Source organism: Corylus avellana, chromosome ca5, assembly GCF_901000735.1.
Source record: "Corylus avellana chromosome ca5, CavTom2PMs-1.0".
Classification (NCBI taxonomy): Eukaryota; Viridiplantae; Streptophyta; class Magnoliopsida; order Fagales; family Betulaceae; genus Corylus; species Corylus avellana.
Window position 1 is genome coordinate 29528770 of NC_081545.1, and position 14669 is coordinate 29543438.

The following is a 14669-nucleotide window of genomic DNA, read 5'->3' on the forward strand; positions in this document are numbered from 1 at the left end:
AAAAAGGGTTTTGGGATGGGTTTGGGCTTTTGGGGGTTGCTGGACCACCCCCAAGGGCATGGGGGTGGTCAAAGCCACCCCTATACCGGCCTTACGGCGTGGCCGAAACCACCCCCTGATCGGCCATAGGGGTGGCTTCAGCCACCCTGATATTTCTCAGTCTTTTTTTTTTTTTTTTTTTTTCCCTTTTTTTAATAAAGAAAAAAAAACAATTTTAATGCCCAAAACAACACCGTTTTGGGCTGGGGTGTTTTTTTTTTTTAAAAAAAAAAAAGTTTTTTAATATTTTTAATATTTTTTTTTAAGAAAAAAAATATAATTTTAATGCCCAAAACTGTGTCGTTTTGGGCTGGGGTGGGTGCTATAGTTTTAGGCATTTTCGAAATTGCAAGTGGGCTGGGTGGAGTATAATGGGCATAAAAAGTCAAACCGTTTGAATTTAATGTTGAAAACTAACATAGGGATCTAAAGTGAGAACAAATCAAAGTTGAGGGGTCCAAAATGAGATATTTGAAAGTTTAAGGGGAGGTCTGTAAAATCGAGTAGAAGTTCAGGGGGCCAAAGTAATTCAAGTGAAGTTTCCCCAAAACTCTAATACTCCTCCTAGCATTACTCATCTCTCTTTCTCCTCTCACTCTTGCAAAAAGATTTATGTGTTGAAGCCTCTCAAACACGTTCCCAATTAGCAAATGGTAGAAGAATCTCAAGTGTTCTTGATAAATTTGACAGGGCAATATCTTGGTGAATTAATAATATTGATTGATATATAAAATGTTCAAAGAGAGACAAACCCAAGTAGTATAAAATAGAATTCTCTCGGTGCATGTTTGCAAATTCTCTAGAATTAAAAGGACGTGGAAACAATTTAATGTTTCCCAATCAGTTAGCACGCTATTGGCTAAGATAAGTTGCCATCAAGGTTAGGATACTTAATTGGCACCATCAAGGGTGGTAGTTCAAACTTCAATGGCCTCAGACTTTCAATGCAATTTTCACGTAATTAACTAGGTAAGACACTAACTACGGCATAAATTGATGTTTTGATAGAACTGGACCAGACTATAACACAACCAAATTTGAAAGAGCGTATGTAATTGGTGGGCATGCATGACAAAATCGTGGGATGATGATTTTCCACAAGGTAGATGGAAGTGTACAAGATTGCATTTGTTTTGTTCTTAGCTTATGACTTATATGTGCTGTTTTTCAACAACCTTGATTTACGCTCTTGTCCGCCTTTAAAGCTGACCGTCGGCTATGACTAAAAGTAAACCATCACTCTTGCCCAAAATAAAAAAATAAAAGACTGAAAATAAACCATTGGCCATAATGCTTGGATATATATCAACCTGCAGAACGAATAATTCAACAAACATATATAAAAGTTCAAACAAAAAATTAGAATTGGTAAACAAGAAATAATTGCTCTTCATATCAGAATTATAATATTACATTAATATTTTTTTCTTGTTTGAATCTGAAGACTTCTGCTTGGACATGTGTGATTCTAAGGACTCGAAACTAAAACCATATCCAATCCCTTGGCCGTATCCAAACCCCACACCAACACCACAACCAATCCCAGCCCCAAAAACCACCTGCAAATGGTTCCACGGCCACCCACCATAACCGATCCCTCCGACCAACCCGAACCCCACTCCAACACCACACCCAATCCCAACACCGACTCCCGGCCCCAACACTAGTTCCTCCGCCGCCTCCCGGCCGTTTTGGAAAAATTTAGCAACCGGGAATTGCTTATTCTCCTTCTTTTTCTTGTTGCTGAGGTTCCCATTCCATTTCCAAATCGAGTCGGAATCGGCTTTGATGCTTTTAAGGCTTGCCATCATGGTGTGAGTCAAGCAGCAAGCGGGTGAAAATGATGGGTACGTAAGGAGAAGTTGGTCCAGTCGTTTGGGTTGAATCCTTATCGGTTAGCTTGTGGATATGCGAGCGTGTGACCTCTCACCTCACACACTTCTTGTCCCATCTCTCTTTGTTTGTTTATGAAGGAATTTTTTAGCATCCCACTTGTAGCAAAGCAAGGAATCTTAATACGTCTCCATCGCACCATGTTCTTCTCTATTTCAACCAACCATTGGGTCGACGTTCAATTAGCTGGTTGGTTAATCAGTTATGGTGGCGGTGGAGCCGGAAATTCCACTTCAGGCGGCGAAACTAAAATAATAGAATGCAAGGAAAATCTTTCAGCTTCCCAACAAGAAAATCTCTAGCCGCAATAAAGATGGTGCATGCCTTTAAGCACAAGGTTGAAATTTTCAACAAAATCGCAAGCACCTCTCTGTTGAGGGGAAGAAAGTCAATGCAGACATGTTTGCACAAAAATTTCCTTGGTAATTTGTGGGTAATTTGTGTTCAACGTGGTAATTCAAGCTAGGCATCCTAGCTTTTGAGTGGGTAGCTAGGAAGAGTGAAGGCGCACCTACAAAAGCTTTTCAAAAATCTCCACCTAATAAAAGCTATTATTAAACATTTGGACTTTTTTGTGTGGCTCTGTGGTCAAACATTTAGTACATATGATTAATATTACGTGTATTCGCGTCATTCTCAAATACATTACCATGTAATTGGATTAAGGACTTTCAAAGTCCCACGAGCGGCATCGTCCTTTTCAATTAGTTGGCTAGGCTCTGTTTGTTTTGTTCTGGTTAAATATATGCTTTATAATCAAATTAAACAAATTTTTTTTTTTTGGGTTTTGTTTAAGGCTCATTTTATTCTACTGGGTATATAGCTCCTGCGATGCTCGGACAAAACTTTAGTTGAATGAGGACTTTTATTACCTAATTAATCTTAGAGAATAATATAGAAACTTATTTTATTTTGGGGTTTGAAAAAACAAAAAGAAAAGACTGCTCAATTTTCTACAGGAACAAACGTGACTATTTAATGAGGTCGTAATCCTCCCAAAAAGCAATTACTCTGTCAAACCGGCTTTCTTGACCATTTTTAATGAAAAAAAGGGTGTCTGTTGAAATTGAAGTTGCCGCGATGGCGAGATGTTTACATGCGCTCTCTTATATATATATATATATATATATAATAAGAGTGTCTCCACCCAGCTCATTCACATTCAAGCCTCTCTCTCTCTGAGTCTCTTTCTGTGTGTCTGAAATGGAGTTAATTCCTAAACCAATTAAAGGTAGCCTGAAGAGATACTGGAGAAGACAACGGTACCAGCGGCTCCATGGATCAAAAACAAGCAGAAAGAACGTAAAGATCGTGAGGTTGGGAGACAGCCCAAGTAGAGTTTGGAGGCTGAGAGCAATCCCAAAGCTGCGGTTGAAGATTGTCTCACCTTTGAGGCTCTGGATAAAGCTGAAGAATGCTTATATGAACACCATGCTTAGCCTGGCAGGCAACGTCGGCCACTTGAGTAGTAGCAACGTTTTCGGTGGAAGGCGCATTCCAAAGGCTCGCCAAGTTTCCCTAAAGTATTCGTCTGAAGAAATTGAGAATCGGCTGATTATTGAGATTTATAAGGCCCTGGCTTCTCGCGAATTAACTCCCATCTAGAGGAACTCTATCTTATTGTCACTTCATTTTTTATTTTTGGTCTTTTTTCTGTAAGGAACTTTTGGGTCTTGCTTGTATCCCTTGAATAGTTGGGAAACTCAAATTGTTCTGTTTTTTCTTTTGTAATTTCTTCTTTCTTTTGTGATCTTATATATAATCGTTATTGGAAAAAGCTTAATGGCCAAGAACCCTTTATTCTGTAGAACATATATGGTTCACATGTTGAAGTTTTGCAAGCACAACAAATCTGGTATTCGAATTTTCCTAAACAGAGACACAAAGATAAAAGATTCACCTCCGTGCAACAAAATGATTTGGCATGCCTATCGAACTATAGGATAAAAATATAGTATTTAACATTACTCTACGACACTCCCCTAAGCAAAAGCCGTCAAGGCAATTAACAACATAATAGAAGCCGCAGGAACATAAGGACATAAATATTTACAAAAATATACAACTAACCTAGGAAAATGTTCAACTCTCATGAGATGCACATATTCAGACCGGACGACAACCTGGGCACAGCAATAAGAAGCCCATTAGTAGACCACCAAGGTGGTAGTTGAGTTAGTAGAAGAACTTCTTTCATCCTAGTGGTCGCGTGTTCGAATCCACTTGCGGTAGTAGATGTGTGAACCAGATGCTACTACGAAAGGGCTCTACCGGCTCACATTTTGGTGGGGTTGTGGTGACAGGCTCGCCTTCCCAGGCAGTAGCTATGGCTCAAACCGGACATTCAACAGCGGATGGAAACCCCGATTGTCACGCCTAAGGGGGGAAACTACACTGGTCGCCCCTTCCCATCCTTTAAATTAAAAAATAAAAAAATAAAAAAAGCCCATTAGTAGGGATTAATGGACATTATTAGTCTCATTCCCTTGGCAATATGGCATTGTGTCCTGAGGGATTCAAATTCATGTCACTCCCCTTACCAAACCACTTAATTAAGAGTAAATCCTTGGAGTTAGCCATTTTTAAGTGAAAAATTATTGTACATTTTCTGTGCAAAAATAAATTCTGAAAATTGCAAGATCAGAAGAGAATTGATCTATTTATTTTTTCAGCGGAGGCAATTGGCAGGAAACCACGCTTCAAACCCCCTACCTCCTACCCATTTCCCCTCCTTGTGTGAACATGTAAAAAAAAAAATCTCATTTTCTCATCCTCTTCAAAAGAGCACCGTTGGATAAGGAAATTCTTTCGACATGATGTGTCGCCGACTATGAGGCTGTTAATCTAATGGGAAATGCTAGACATTCCAAAACTTCCTTCCCAAAAATTAGTTCCTAAATGATGTGTCACTATCCCATGAATTGGTGACACACTTTCCAAAATAATAAATCTCATGAGATTATGACACATCATTTGAAAACTAACTTTTGAAAGGAAAATTTGGAATGCGTAGCACTCCTCTAATCTAATAATCAATTGAAGAAGATTTAATCACTAATTAGCATCCAATTTGGAGGCAAATGCCCACAACTCATCTTTCAATAGTGACATCAATCACGTGGTTGGGCTCGCGTTAGGCCCCAGAACGGCAAGACCACAAGGGATAAGTTCAGGTCTAGCTTGGACCGGAGCTTTAATTTCCAAAAAAATGTATATTCGTCAAGTTAATCCATCCCAGATTTCGACAATTACAAAACAACAAAAGAAACAAATAAAGAAAAATAATAAAAAAATTCAAAGCAGTCTGAGAATTTAGAAGATTCAATCTTGACCGTTGCTTAAACTATAGTATACATATTGTTATTAAAATAATAGCAAGCCGGATCCGGAGTTACAATATTAGTCAACATTTCATGTTTTTAATTTTGAGAGTCAGAAATAATTTTATTTTAGTCTAATCATAAATATAGTAGAAAAAATATCCGATTAATTTTCAACACCAGACAGCTCGCGTACTTCCTGCGTGTAAATTAGAAATAATAATTGTGGTCGTTGGCCCGCCCGACCCCGTGCAAGGAAAATCAATTAGCTATTAATATTATTGCCTTCCACGGAAAGCAAATCACGATTCACGTTAGTTTAAGTCAATGGTTTCTTTCCTTTCTTATTTTTCTTTCCTACATAATTCCTCAGCCGACATTATTTATCAATCAGCCTTACAGTTGTACATACTTAGCCAATTAATAATGAATAACAAGAAAGAATCAGTATCTCTAAAATTCTTTAAATATTCTATTAGGCAGATTTACTTAAATCCTGATTATTTTTTTCAAATTAAATATTTAAGATTCTACTATCTCAGTATTTATACTTTTTTTTTTTTTAAAAAAAATAGTAAATATTTAGAACTAGATAGAGCACCCGGTTGTTACTGAATTTATAGCTTTTTGCTAAAGAGATGGGGGTGGCATAAGGTGAAAATATTCTAAGACAATGCACTTCAAGTTGTGTAGGCGCTTACACTTATGGATAAAAATTGATGTCCTTATAGCCAGTTAATTGATGATGCTTGATTTATGTTGAACTCCTTCCAACAATGGGGGTGTTTCATGTGCGACAGGAGGCTAATGAAGCCGCCTATATGCTCGTAAAGCTCTCACTTTTCTGTAGGAGATGAAGTGGTCTATGTAGAAGAAGCCCTCAATGTGTTATTGATATTGTAATAATTGAACGTTGTTGTTAGGTTTTTGCGTGTAATGAAATACGTGTATGATTTCAGAAAAAAATAAAATTCTAAAATAAGATATGTGCTGTTTATACAAACTGTAAATAAACCGAAACCTATTCACCAGTTAAATTAATTTTTCATTGGTCATTTTTGGCTTTGCAAAATGAAGTTGATCCAACTTGTTTGGATTAAAAACGTTGTGCAAATAGTATGACCCCTTTCTTAATTTGATCCAGGCAATCAAAGTTTTAAGCAAACTCAACCAAATAGCCCATTCTTATTTTGGGGAATGCTTTTAAACTGTAGACTTATCTATTATTTATAAAACCATTTCTTTCATTTATTTTTTTTTAAAAAAATAGTTTTAGGAAATTCAAACTTATTCCAGTAAATATGGGGCAATAAAAAAGAAAAAAGAAAAAAAAGGTCATTTTGCAATAGGACTTGGACGATGGTTACTTTCAGGTACAGTTACTAGTAAAGGTGTACAAACAATTGCGGTTATTTCTTCTTAACCGCAACCGGTTTAGGTGGTTATATGTTTTTAAATAATTGTAATTGATTAGCGGTTAACTACAGTAAGGGTTTTCAGTTAGTGAAGTTCGGTTATCAATTGATGACAGTTTTTCATAAAAATCCAAAACACCTTTTTTTTAGTTATAACTTTTTGACTCAGGAAAAAAAAAAAAAAAAAAAACGTTCATGGCTTTTCACTTTTAAGGCGTACTATTTGAATGAGAGACGGACAAAGAGTGGGGGCTATGGCTCCCTGCCTCCCTCCCTTTTTTGAAAAGTTCGTTATAAACACAGTGCTGAAGCATTACCTGAGCCATAAACTTTAGATTTGGTCCCGGGCCATTGAACAGGCCCAAAGAAAACCACCCCTTTTAAGCATTAGTTCCTTTAAACAGACCAAATATCAAGGGTCCAGTTGGATCCATTTAATTCCATTCCATCTCTCGCCCAAAAGGAAACTAGCTCATTTCAGTTCCCACACCGCCACACGCCCACATGGGTTGGGTTTTCCTAAGCATAAAACATCAGAGATTTGCCTTTTCGGTGAATCCTGTGTTATTCTCAAGAGTCTTAGACCATGACCTCTTTCTTCTTTTAATACTAAAAAAAATACAATTTTGTGGAGCCAATCCGAATTTGTGGTCTTGCTTAGAAAAGGACTGGGGAATTTGATTTACAATCAGTACCAGAAATTAGGCTTAGGACCAACTAATCAATGAAACGAAATCAAAGAAAGTCTAATAATTCACAAATTAAGTGATTGTACGTTGGTTACATAACAAGGAACATATGACCAAATTACAATTTGATTGAGATGGTGACACCAGAAGAGGGCCATAGAGTTAGTTAAAGTTGTGATAAAGAAGCAAACCCCCCCAATGCTACATTACAATTATTATATGTCAACCTTACTTAAAATAAAAATTATATCTTATAAAAAAGCGAGTCGATCTTAAGCCACCTCATGACAAGGAAAACGAAACCTCCTCAAGAGAGAACCACCGCCACCACCACCTCATATGCTTCCATGCCACGCCAACATTTCCCCTCTACCAAACTCTTTTGTTTTTCAACTGCAACCCAAAACTCATTTATATTTATATTCCTCTCTCAATCTTTAAGCCTTATTCATACTCTTCACTCTTTTCTCTCTCTCTATAACTGCCAGCTAGGACTAACGGTCTGGGGGGCTTTCTTTGGTGCCTTCTCGCAGATTCCTTTTAAAGAGAGAGCAAGCTAGCTAGGAATTTTGAACGAAGCCGGCCAATCAACTGTTTCCATGTGTTGTTCAGTCGATTAAAATTCAGGGCTTGATTTGTTCATTCCATGCGTACTGTGCGGGCGCAAACACTTGCACTTTATCGCTCCCGCCATAAATAAATAGCGTTTCTCGTTATCTTTTTTCTGTTTTTCTGTTTTCAGAAACTTTTGTGTTTGGTTGTCCTGAAAATTCAGCCTCACATGGAGAAGGACGCGTCTCCTCCTTCCAACGGCAGCGCCAACACCACCGCGGCGATCTCTTCACAGATCACATCTCACAGCGCTCCAATATCACCACCACATCCTTCATCTCCACCTCGCGACACTACTCGCGCTGATCATCTCCCTGAGAACCAAAGCTTCGGCGCCGACTTCGCGTCAATGTACCACTCCATATTCCCTCCAAAATCATCCTCCCTCTCCCTCAGCCCCTCCACGTGCTGCTCCTCCTCCATCATGGACGACTTCAACGCCGACGCCACCGCCACGCAGCAGCGCCTCAACCAGGCCCGCCTCATCCTTCAGTACCATGAACTCAACGGCCACTACGACCTCTGCCGCGCTAGCCTCCTCGACCTCATTGCCGAGGCCGACGTCCTCCGTCAAGAGAACGCTGAGCTCCGCGTCTCCAACGCCGAGCTCCTCAAGCTCCTCTCCTCTCAGGCTTCCTTCCACAACCGCCTTCTCTCCTCCCCCGCCAATCCGGACCGCTCTTTCCTCCACCACTTTCGCCGCCTCTCCATCGACGAAGAACGCACTCCTACCACCACCACCACCAACCGCTTCGATCGGATTTCCTCCGACCGGTTCACTCTCCCGAAGAGCATCTCCGTCCGCTCCACCGGCTTCGCCAAGGCACATAACCTCCCTGCGGCCACTAGCAATCCGAGTCCAAGTCTCTCCTTCACTAGGCCACGTGTCCCCAGCCAACTCGCCGCCGGATCGGTGAGTGATTTCGAAACCTTTGCTTAACAAACTTCAAAAAGCACGCGAACGGAATTCATTTTTGTTTATTATCAATTCTGTAAATTCCATTTTCTTTCATTTGTGAAAAGTTTTGATAATATGTGCCGCGGGTGCAGCAAAAGGTGTATGTGCCTGGGAAGAGGGACGAGGAACAAGAGGCGCTGGAGTTGGAGGTGTACAACCAGGGGATGATCAAGACGGAGCTGTGCAACAAGTGGCAGGAGACCGGCACGTGTCCTTACGGGGACCACTGCCAGTTCGCCCACGGGATCACGGAGCTCCGCCCCGTAATCAGGCACCCGCGCTACAAGACGGAGGTGTGCCGGATGGTCCTTGCTGGCTCCACGTGTCCATACGGCCACAGGTGCCACTTCCGCCACTCTCTCAACGACCAAGAGAAGATGTTGCTGGGCCCGCGTTGATTCTGTGATGGTACTCCTCCTACCATTCGATTCACGGTTACAAACTTACAAATGGATTGGGATTACACTAAAACTGTGTACATAATTCTCATCTTAATACTCATAAGAACAAATAATAATAGTAACAATTGATGATATTCACTGTGATAAAATAAGACCACAGTTGAAAAATGATAAAGAAAAAAAGGGGGGGTTAATGTTGGATATTTTGGTGACGAAAAAGCGGTGTGGGGGCAGAAATAAAGAATTTGTTAGATTGGTTTTTGGTTACTGGTAGAGAATTTTTGAATGATGTATGCATGCTATTAATTGATGTATACGCATAGATGCTGGCGGGCATCTCTAACTAGCCAAACAGCCAAACTCAAGTTTGTAATGATGATATTTGTTGGCGGTTGGTACGAAACTTTCAGATGAAGCTACTTACAATTGCAAATTACAATGCATCTCTCTCTCTCTCTCTCTCTCTCTCTGGAAGAACATTTTTGGACTTGTTTGGGTGCATGTAGACCATATTTGATGCTGCCTGCTGGAGTTTGGGCTCCAAATATCATTTTCTTTTTCTACATTAATTATTGAATTCGTCTATTTCATACCATGAATGAATGTGAAAACTGAAGAGGGGGAGTTTTATTTGATATGATTGCCAGATTATAGATAACATTTAATTATTTTGTTGCTTCAAAGATAGTTTTATGAAGTAGTAAAGTAGCTGATGAGTGATGATAATAGACAAAGCTATCTCTATACTAAAATATATGGTGCTACAATATTAGGATTTTAAAAATTGCCTCTACATATTATTAAGAGAGAGAAAGAAACAAGCTAATGAGCACAGCAGGAGGCATGCAAAAGGGCTAGGATAATTAAGATAGTAAATTGGCTTTAAGATGGTTGTGGACTTGGGATAAGGATTTTCTTAATTTCACTTGAAATGGAGATGAGTTATTTTATGGTCAAAATTTTATTTTATTGTATTTAACGGTCTATACGATGTTATGTTATTTAAATTTTTTAAATAACGTGACAACATATTCATCACGTGTCATCATGTATACCATTAAATATAATAAAATAAATTTTTTATTATAAATTGACCGATCATTGCATTCCACTTAAAATGGGGAATACTGACTTGCAACCTAACTAGGAATGTTACTATATATCTTGTTAATTAAGTTTTCAAGAAATTTTCATATTGAAAGTTCGGTGTGTGTGTTTTTTTTTTGTGGGTATTACATTTCAGTGGTTGAAATTATAAAATTAAACTGTTTTCAGCCAATTCAACAACTTTGAAAGAATCAGATTCTCTTGTCCATTTATGACTTCAAAAAATAACTGGTCATTAATGGTAATATTAAAGTCAAGTGATTCCTTGGAGAGACATCTGATATAATCCCCTGTGGACAAGGCTATCATAATAACACTCACTGTTTTGCTACAACCACTCTCTATCCTTGAGGATTACCTCAAACTTAATGCTAATTGCTCCCTCTGAGCGCAAACTTATTGCTCATTGATTCTTCTATATCACTTCCACCCACCCCTGAAAAAAAATAAATAAATAAAAAGAAATTAAGGAGAAAACAATCACAATCTTTTAAATACTTTTACATGCATATAGATCTGTTTAATGACAGTCCCTTCTCATGAAAATTGAGGTAGCTAGCTAGAGAGGCCGGCTAGCAGAAATGGATTTGAACCAGTCAGTGGATTTCCCATTTTCCTCACCCCCATCTCCACAACTGCAAAACGTCATGCCTTTGGCGTCTTTCATGTTGCCTAATCACCATCAAACAAGCAAAGTGAGGTTCTATTAATCCTTAATTTTGTGCTTAATAATTAGATCGATACTCTTGTTTTCTGCTATTCTTTTTTTCTAGCTTCTTTGTTTCCTTAACTTAAAGAATGCTGAAGGGGATTCCTGGGTTAATGTGCATGTACACAGAGGAATATTTTGGAGTTTTTTTGGAATCAACAGTTGGTGGAGATTTATAATACTTCAGGTTCTCTCTAAAATATTTTAGTGATTGTTGTTTATATCTTAGAGGGATTGAAAATTGGAACAGGATCCTTTCCGGTCTAGAACTAGAATATCCAGTTTATGGTTAAGATTTTTTTAAAAAAATTATAGAGCTACAAATGAGACACATGTTCCACTACAAAAAATAATAATAAAATATTATTTCATATTAAAAAAATATATAAAATAAAATAATAAAAAAATAAAGAGTGTTCGGGCTACCCCCAAGGGCCAAATCTTAAGGAAAAAGAAAAAAAAAAAAAATTGTTTGGTCATTGGGGGTGACTAGATCGCTAGTTTAGGGTGGCCGAAGCCACCTCAGGCCCAATGGGGATGGTCTGGCTACCCCTAAGGCCAAACGAAAAAATAAAAAAAATTTGTTTGGCCCTTGGGGGTGAGGGTGGCCGGACCACCCCCGTTGGGCCTAGGAATGGCTTCGACCACCCCATGGCCATTGGGGTGGTCTGGCCACCCCTAAGGGCCAAATTTTTTATTTTTTATTTTTTTATTTTTTAGATTTGGCCCTTGAGAGTGGCTGGACCACCCCCAAGGGCCATGGGGTGGCTTCGGCCACCCTAGACCGGCTGTCTAGGGTGGCTTCAACCCCCAACTGTGGTGGTCCGGCCACCACTAATGGGGTGGCCAACCACCCCTTATTATTTTATTTTATATTAAAAAATATAAAATAATATTTTATTATTATTTTTTTTGTTACTAAGACATGTGTCTGATTTGTGGTTCTAAGATTTCTTTTTTAGAAATCCTAGCCATAAACTGGATATTTTTCAGTCCAAAATTGATCGGAGAGGATCCTATTCCTTGAAAATTGTTGTTTTATTAATTTCCCATAATTAGCCAGTGGTTATGTAATGGCTTTTCATGATGCATTCTAGTGTGTAAGAGCCACCATCAACTACCTCTCGCAAGGATCAAAAGGATAATGAAATCCGATGGGAAAGTTAAGGTTAATTTTTCTCTTTATTCTTATCATTTCCTCCTTCTTCTTCTTCTTCTTCTTCTTCTTCTTCTTCTTATTATTATTGATGTTTATTATCATATATGTAGACTCTTTATATAAAGTCTTACACCATTTTTAATTAGAGAAATGTTACATATTTATCTCTTACTCATTTTTTTACAAATTCACAATTGAATTTATAGGACCACATGCAACCCCATGTGAATCTCACAAATTTAATAATAAATTTGCCTATTGCTTGTACGGAAATGAAAAAGAAAAAAAGAAAAAAAAAGAAATGAAGTATTGCTTTAAACCTTGTTCAATAATTAATTAATAATAATAATAATAATAAAGGTTTTCACATAAGTAGATATCTACATGCAAATGGAAAAATGCTACCCTTATTAAATTTTCTTAAAATTTATATAGTTATTGATCAGCACAGGGAGTTGAGTTCACCTTCATAAAATGATTATTTTCTTTTAGATGGATTAATGGTAGTGTAATTTTTAGAGAAATTAGAGTAATGTTATGGAGCTTTTTAATTATTTAAACTAATTAATTAGAAATTACATATATGATTAGATGATCAGCGCAGACACTCCTGCTATCTTCTCCAAAGCTTGTGAGCTGTTCATTCTGGAGCTCACACTCCGCGCATGGCTGCAAACCGAAGAGTGTAAGAGGCGAACACTCCAGCGCTGTGACATTGCCACGGCCATTAGTCACGATGACCTTCTTGACTTCTTGGTTGATCTCGTTCCCTTGGATCGTGATCACCATTACTATAAGGTTCCTACTTTTCTTTTTCTTCCTTTCCTTAACTAGCTAATATATATATATATATATATATTGGATTTCAAGGAATATTATATTATAGCTACTAATTAAGATGGTCAAATTGTTCAGGAAAATGGGACTGGAAAAAATTTAGAACAAACTCTTTCTGGTTCTGCTGAATCACTGCATCATCATCCTATGATGATTAACATAGGCGTGAGTAATTAAAACATGTTTTATTAATAATTTGATCACTTCATCATGATTAATTAATTTACATTATATATATTTCATACTGTCAATCATTTTGGTATTTAGGAATCGGCCCCAGAAGTGCCGTGGCCATACATGATTGACCCATCAATGTGCTGTGCTGATCTGGATCGGAGTATGATTCTCCTTCCAAGGTGTGATAAAATTAATTTGTTACATATTTGAAGATAATATTTGACTATTAGTCCTTTTTCCTTAAAGGGCCGGGAAAGTTTTAAGGCCCCTGAAAAATATTTCTCTTTCGTTTTCCTCCCAATAGGCCTCATGGTATACTTTATTTCACATGTTAATCCAGCAAAAATATTCATTTCATATATACGTACACATTGATATTTTGTACTTTATTTCGTTTTTGCAGTGATAAATCAATGTAATGAAGGAATGTGGCACAACAACATGCAGCTGGTAGCCAACACCATGTTATAAATAAATTAATAAATGTATAAAATATATATCAAAGTGTGTGCCTTTCTTATTATGGATCATAATATAAGAACTTAATTGTGACAACTGTTATATTTTAAGTAGTTTGCAAAATTGTTCTTGTTTGTTAATACATTTGTGTTAAATCCTTTATTGGGTTTTTTTTTTTTTTAAGTAATAGATTAAAATGAAAAGGGAAATGCTAAGTGTTCTTCTAGTGTTCTCTTGGTGTATCTTCCCAACTGTGATGTGGCTTTTAAAATCACATATAGATAAAAAGTCAATAATGATAATTTCAAATTCAACGATAATTTTAAAAGTTACATCACAGTTAGAAAGACACCAGAAGAACACCTAACATTTCCCAAAGGAAAAACAATACAAAAGTAGTGAGTTGCAAACTAAATACACCCAATTCGGATAGAGACTTAAGGCAAAGATTTTCATTCTAATTCGGACATCAGCATGAGCTGGATATTTAAGACTATCTTGACCCAATTAAAGATATCATCTCATGCGTCCACTATGATCTTTACAATCAGGCTAGGTTTTTGTGTAAAAGAATTAATAAAGAGTATTTACAATTAACTCTAATCCAAAATAGAAAATCATAGTCCCCAAGGGGTAGCTCAATCGGCTGTGGACCACGCCTAATGAAGCGAAGGTCACTAGTTCGAATCTCTCACTTCCCTTATGTGGACATGTCAAAAAAAAAAAAAAAAAGAATATCATCATGAATTTAAATTTTAAATTTTGTTATATTAAGGGTATTTTCGTCTTTAGGGAGGTGGACATTGACAATTTTTTAGTAGTTTAAAAGGACATTGTCAATTGAGCAGTAATTTGACGGAGTATGTGAACTTTTGTATGCTAGCTGTTCTCGCA

General features: G+C 37.5%; 3 protein-coding genes across 3 annotated transcripts; all 3 read left to right on the forward strand.

Annotated features, from left to right (window-relative positions):
- Window positions 1-3135: 3135 nt before the first annotated feature.
- Window positions 3136-3537, forward strand: LOC132182106 (uncharacterized). Its single transcript, XM_059595308.1, has one exon. It carries the CDS (start codon window positions 3136-3138, stop codon window positions 3535-3537), a length of 402 nt encoding a protein of 133 aa, XP_059451291.1.
- Window positions 3538-7827: 4290 nt separating this feature from the next.
- Window positions 7828-9730, forward strand: LOC132182785 (zinc finger CCCH domain-containing protein 14-like). Its single transcript, XM_059596126.1, has 2 exons — window positions 7828-8881; window positions 9019-9730. The coding sequence occupies exons 1-2, from the start codon at window positions 8138-8140 to the stop codon at window positions 9322-9324; spliced, it is 1050 nt and encodes a 349-aa protein (XP_059452109.1). The 5' UTR covers window positions 7828-8137; the 3' UTR covers window positions 9325-9730.
- A 1170-nt stretch (window positions 9731-10900) lies between these two features.
- LOC132183345 (nuclear transcription factor Y subunit C-2-like) lies at window positions 10901-13821 on the forward strand. Its single transcript, XM_059596771.1, has 7 exons — window positions 10901-11129; window positions 11273-11330; window positions 12241-12311; window positions 12894-13100; window positions 13218-13304; window positions 13407-13495; window positions 13720-13821. The coding sequence occupies exons 1-7, from the start codon at window positions 11016-11018 to the stop codon at window positions 13733-13735; spliced, it is 642 nt and encodes a 213-aa protein (XP_059452754.1). The 5' UTR covers window positions 10901-11015; the 3' UTR covers window positions 13736-13821.
- The last annotated feature ends 848 nt before the right edge of the window (window positions 13822-14669 follow it).

What these genes read in the sequence shown, in the direction of transcription:
- LOC132182106 (XM_059595308.1), top strand. Translation starts at nt 3,136, where the DNA reads ATGGAGTTAATTCCTAAACCAATTAAAGGTAGCCTGAAGAGATACTGG.
- LOC132182785 (XM_059596126.1), top strand. Translation starts at nt 8,138, where the DNA reads ATGGAGAAGGACGCGTCTCCTCCTTCCAACGGCAGCGCCAACACCACC. An exon ending in GCCAACTCGCCGCCGGATCG is followed by an intron (nt 8,882 to 9,018) that starts GTGAGTGATTTC and finishes CCGCGGGTGCAG; the next exon opens with CAAAAGGTGTATGTGCCTGG.
- LOC132183345 (XM_059596771.1), top strand. Translation starts at nt 11,016, where the DNA reads ATGGATTTGAACCAGTCAGTGGATTTCCCATTTTCCTCACCCCCATCT. An exon ending in GTGATCACCATTACTATAAG is followed by an intron (nt 13,101 to 13,217) that starts GTTCCTACTTTT and finishes CAAATTGTTCAG; the next exon opens with GAAAATGGGACTGGAAAAAA. An exon ending in CTATGATGATTAACATAGGC is followed by an intron (nt 13,305 to 13,406) that starts GTGAGTAATTAA and finishes TTTGGTATTTAG; the next exon opens with GAATCGGCCCCAGAAGTGCC.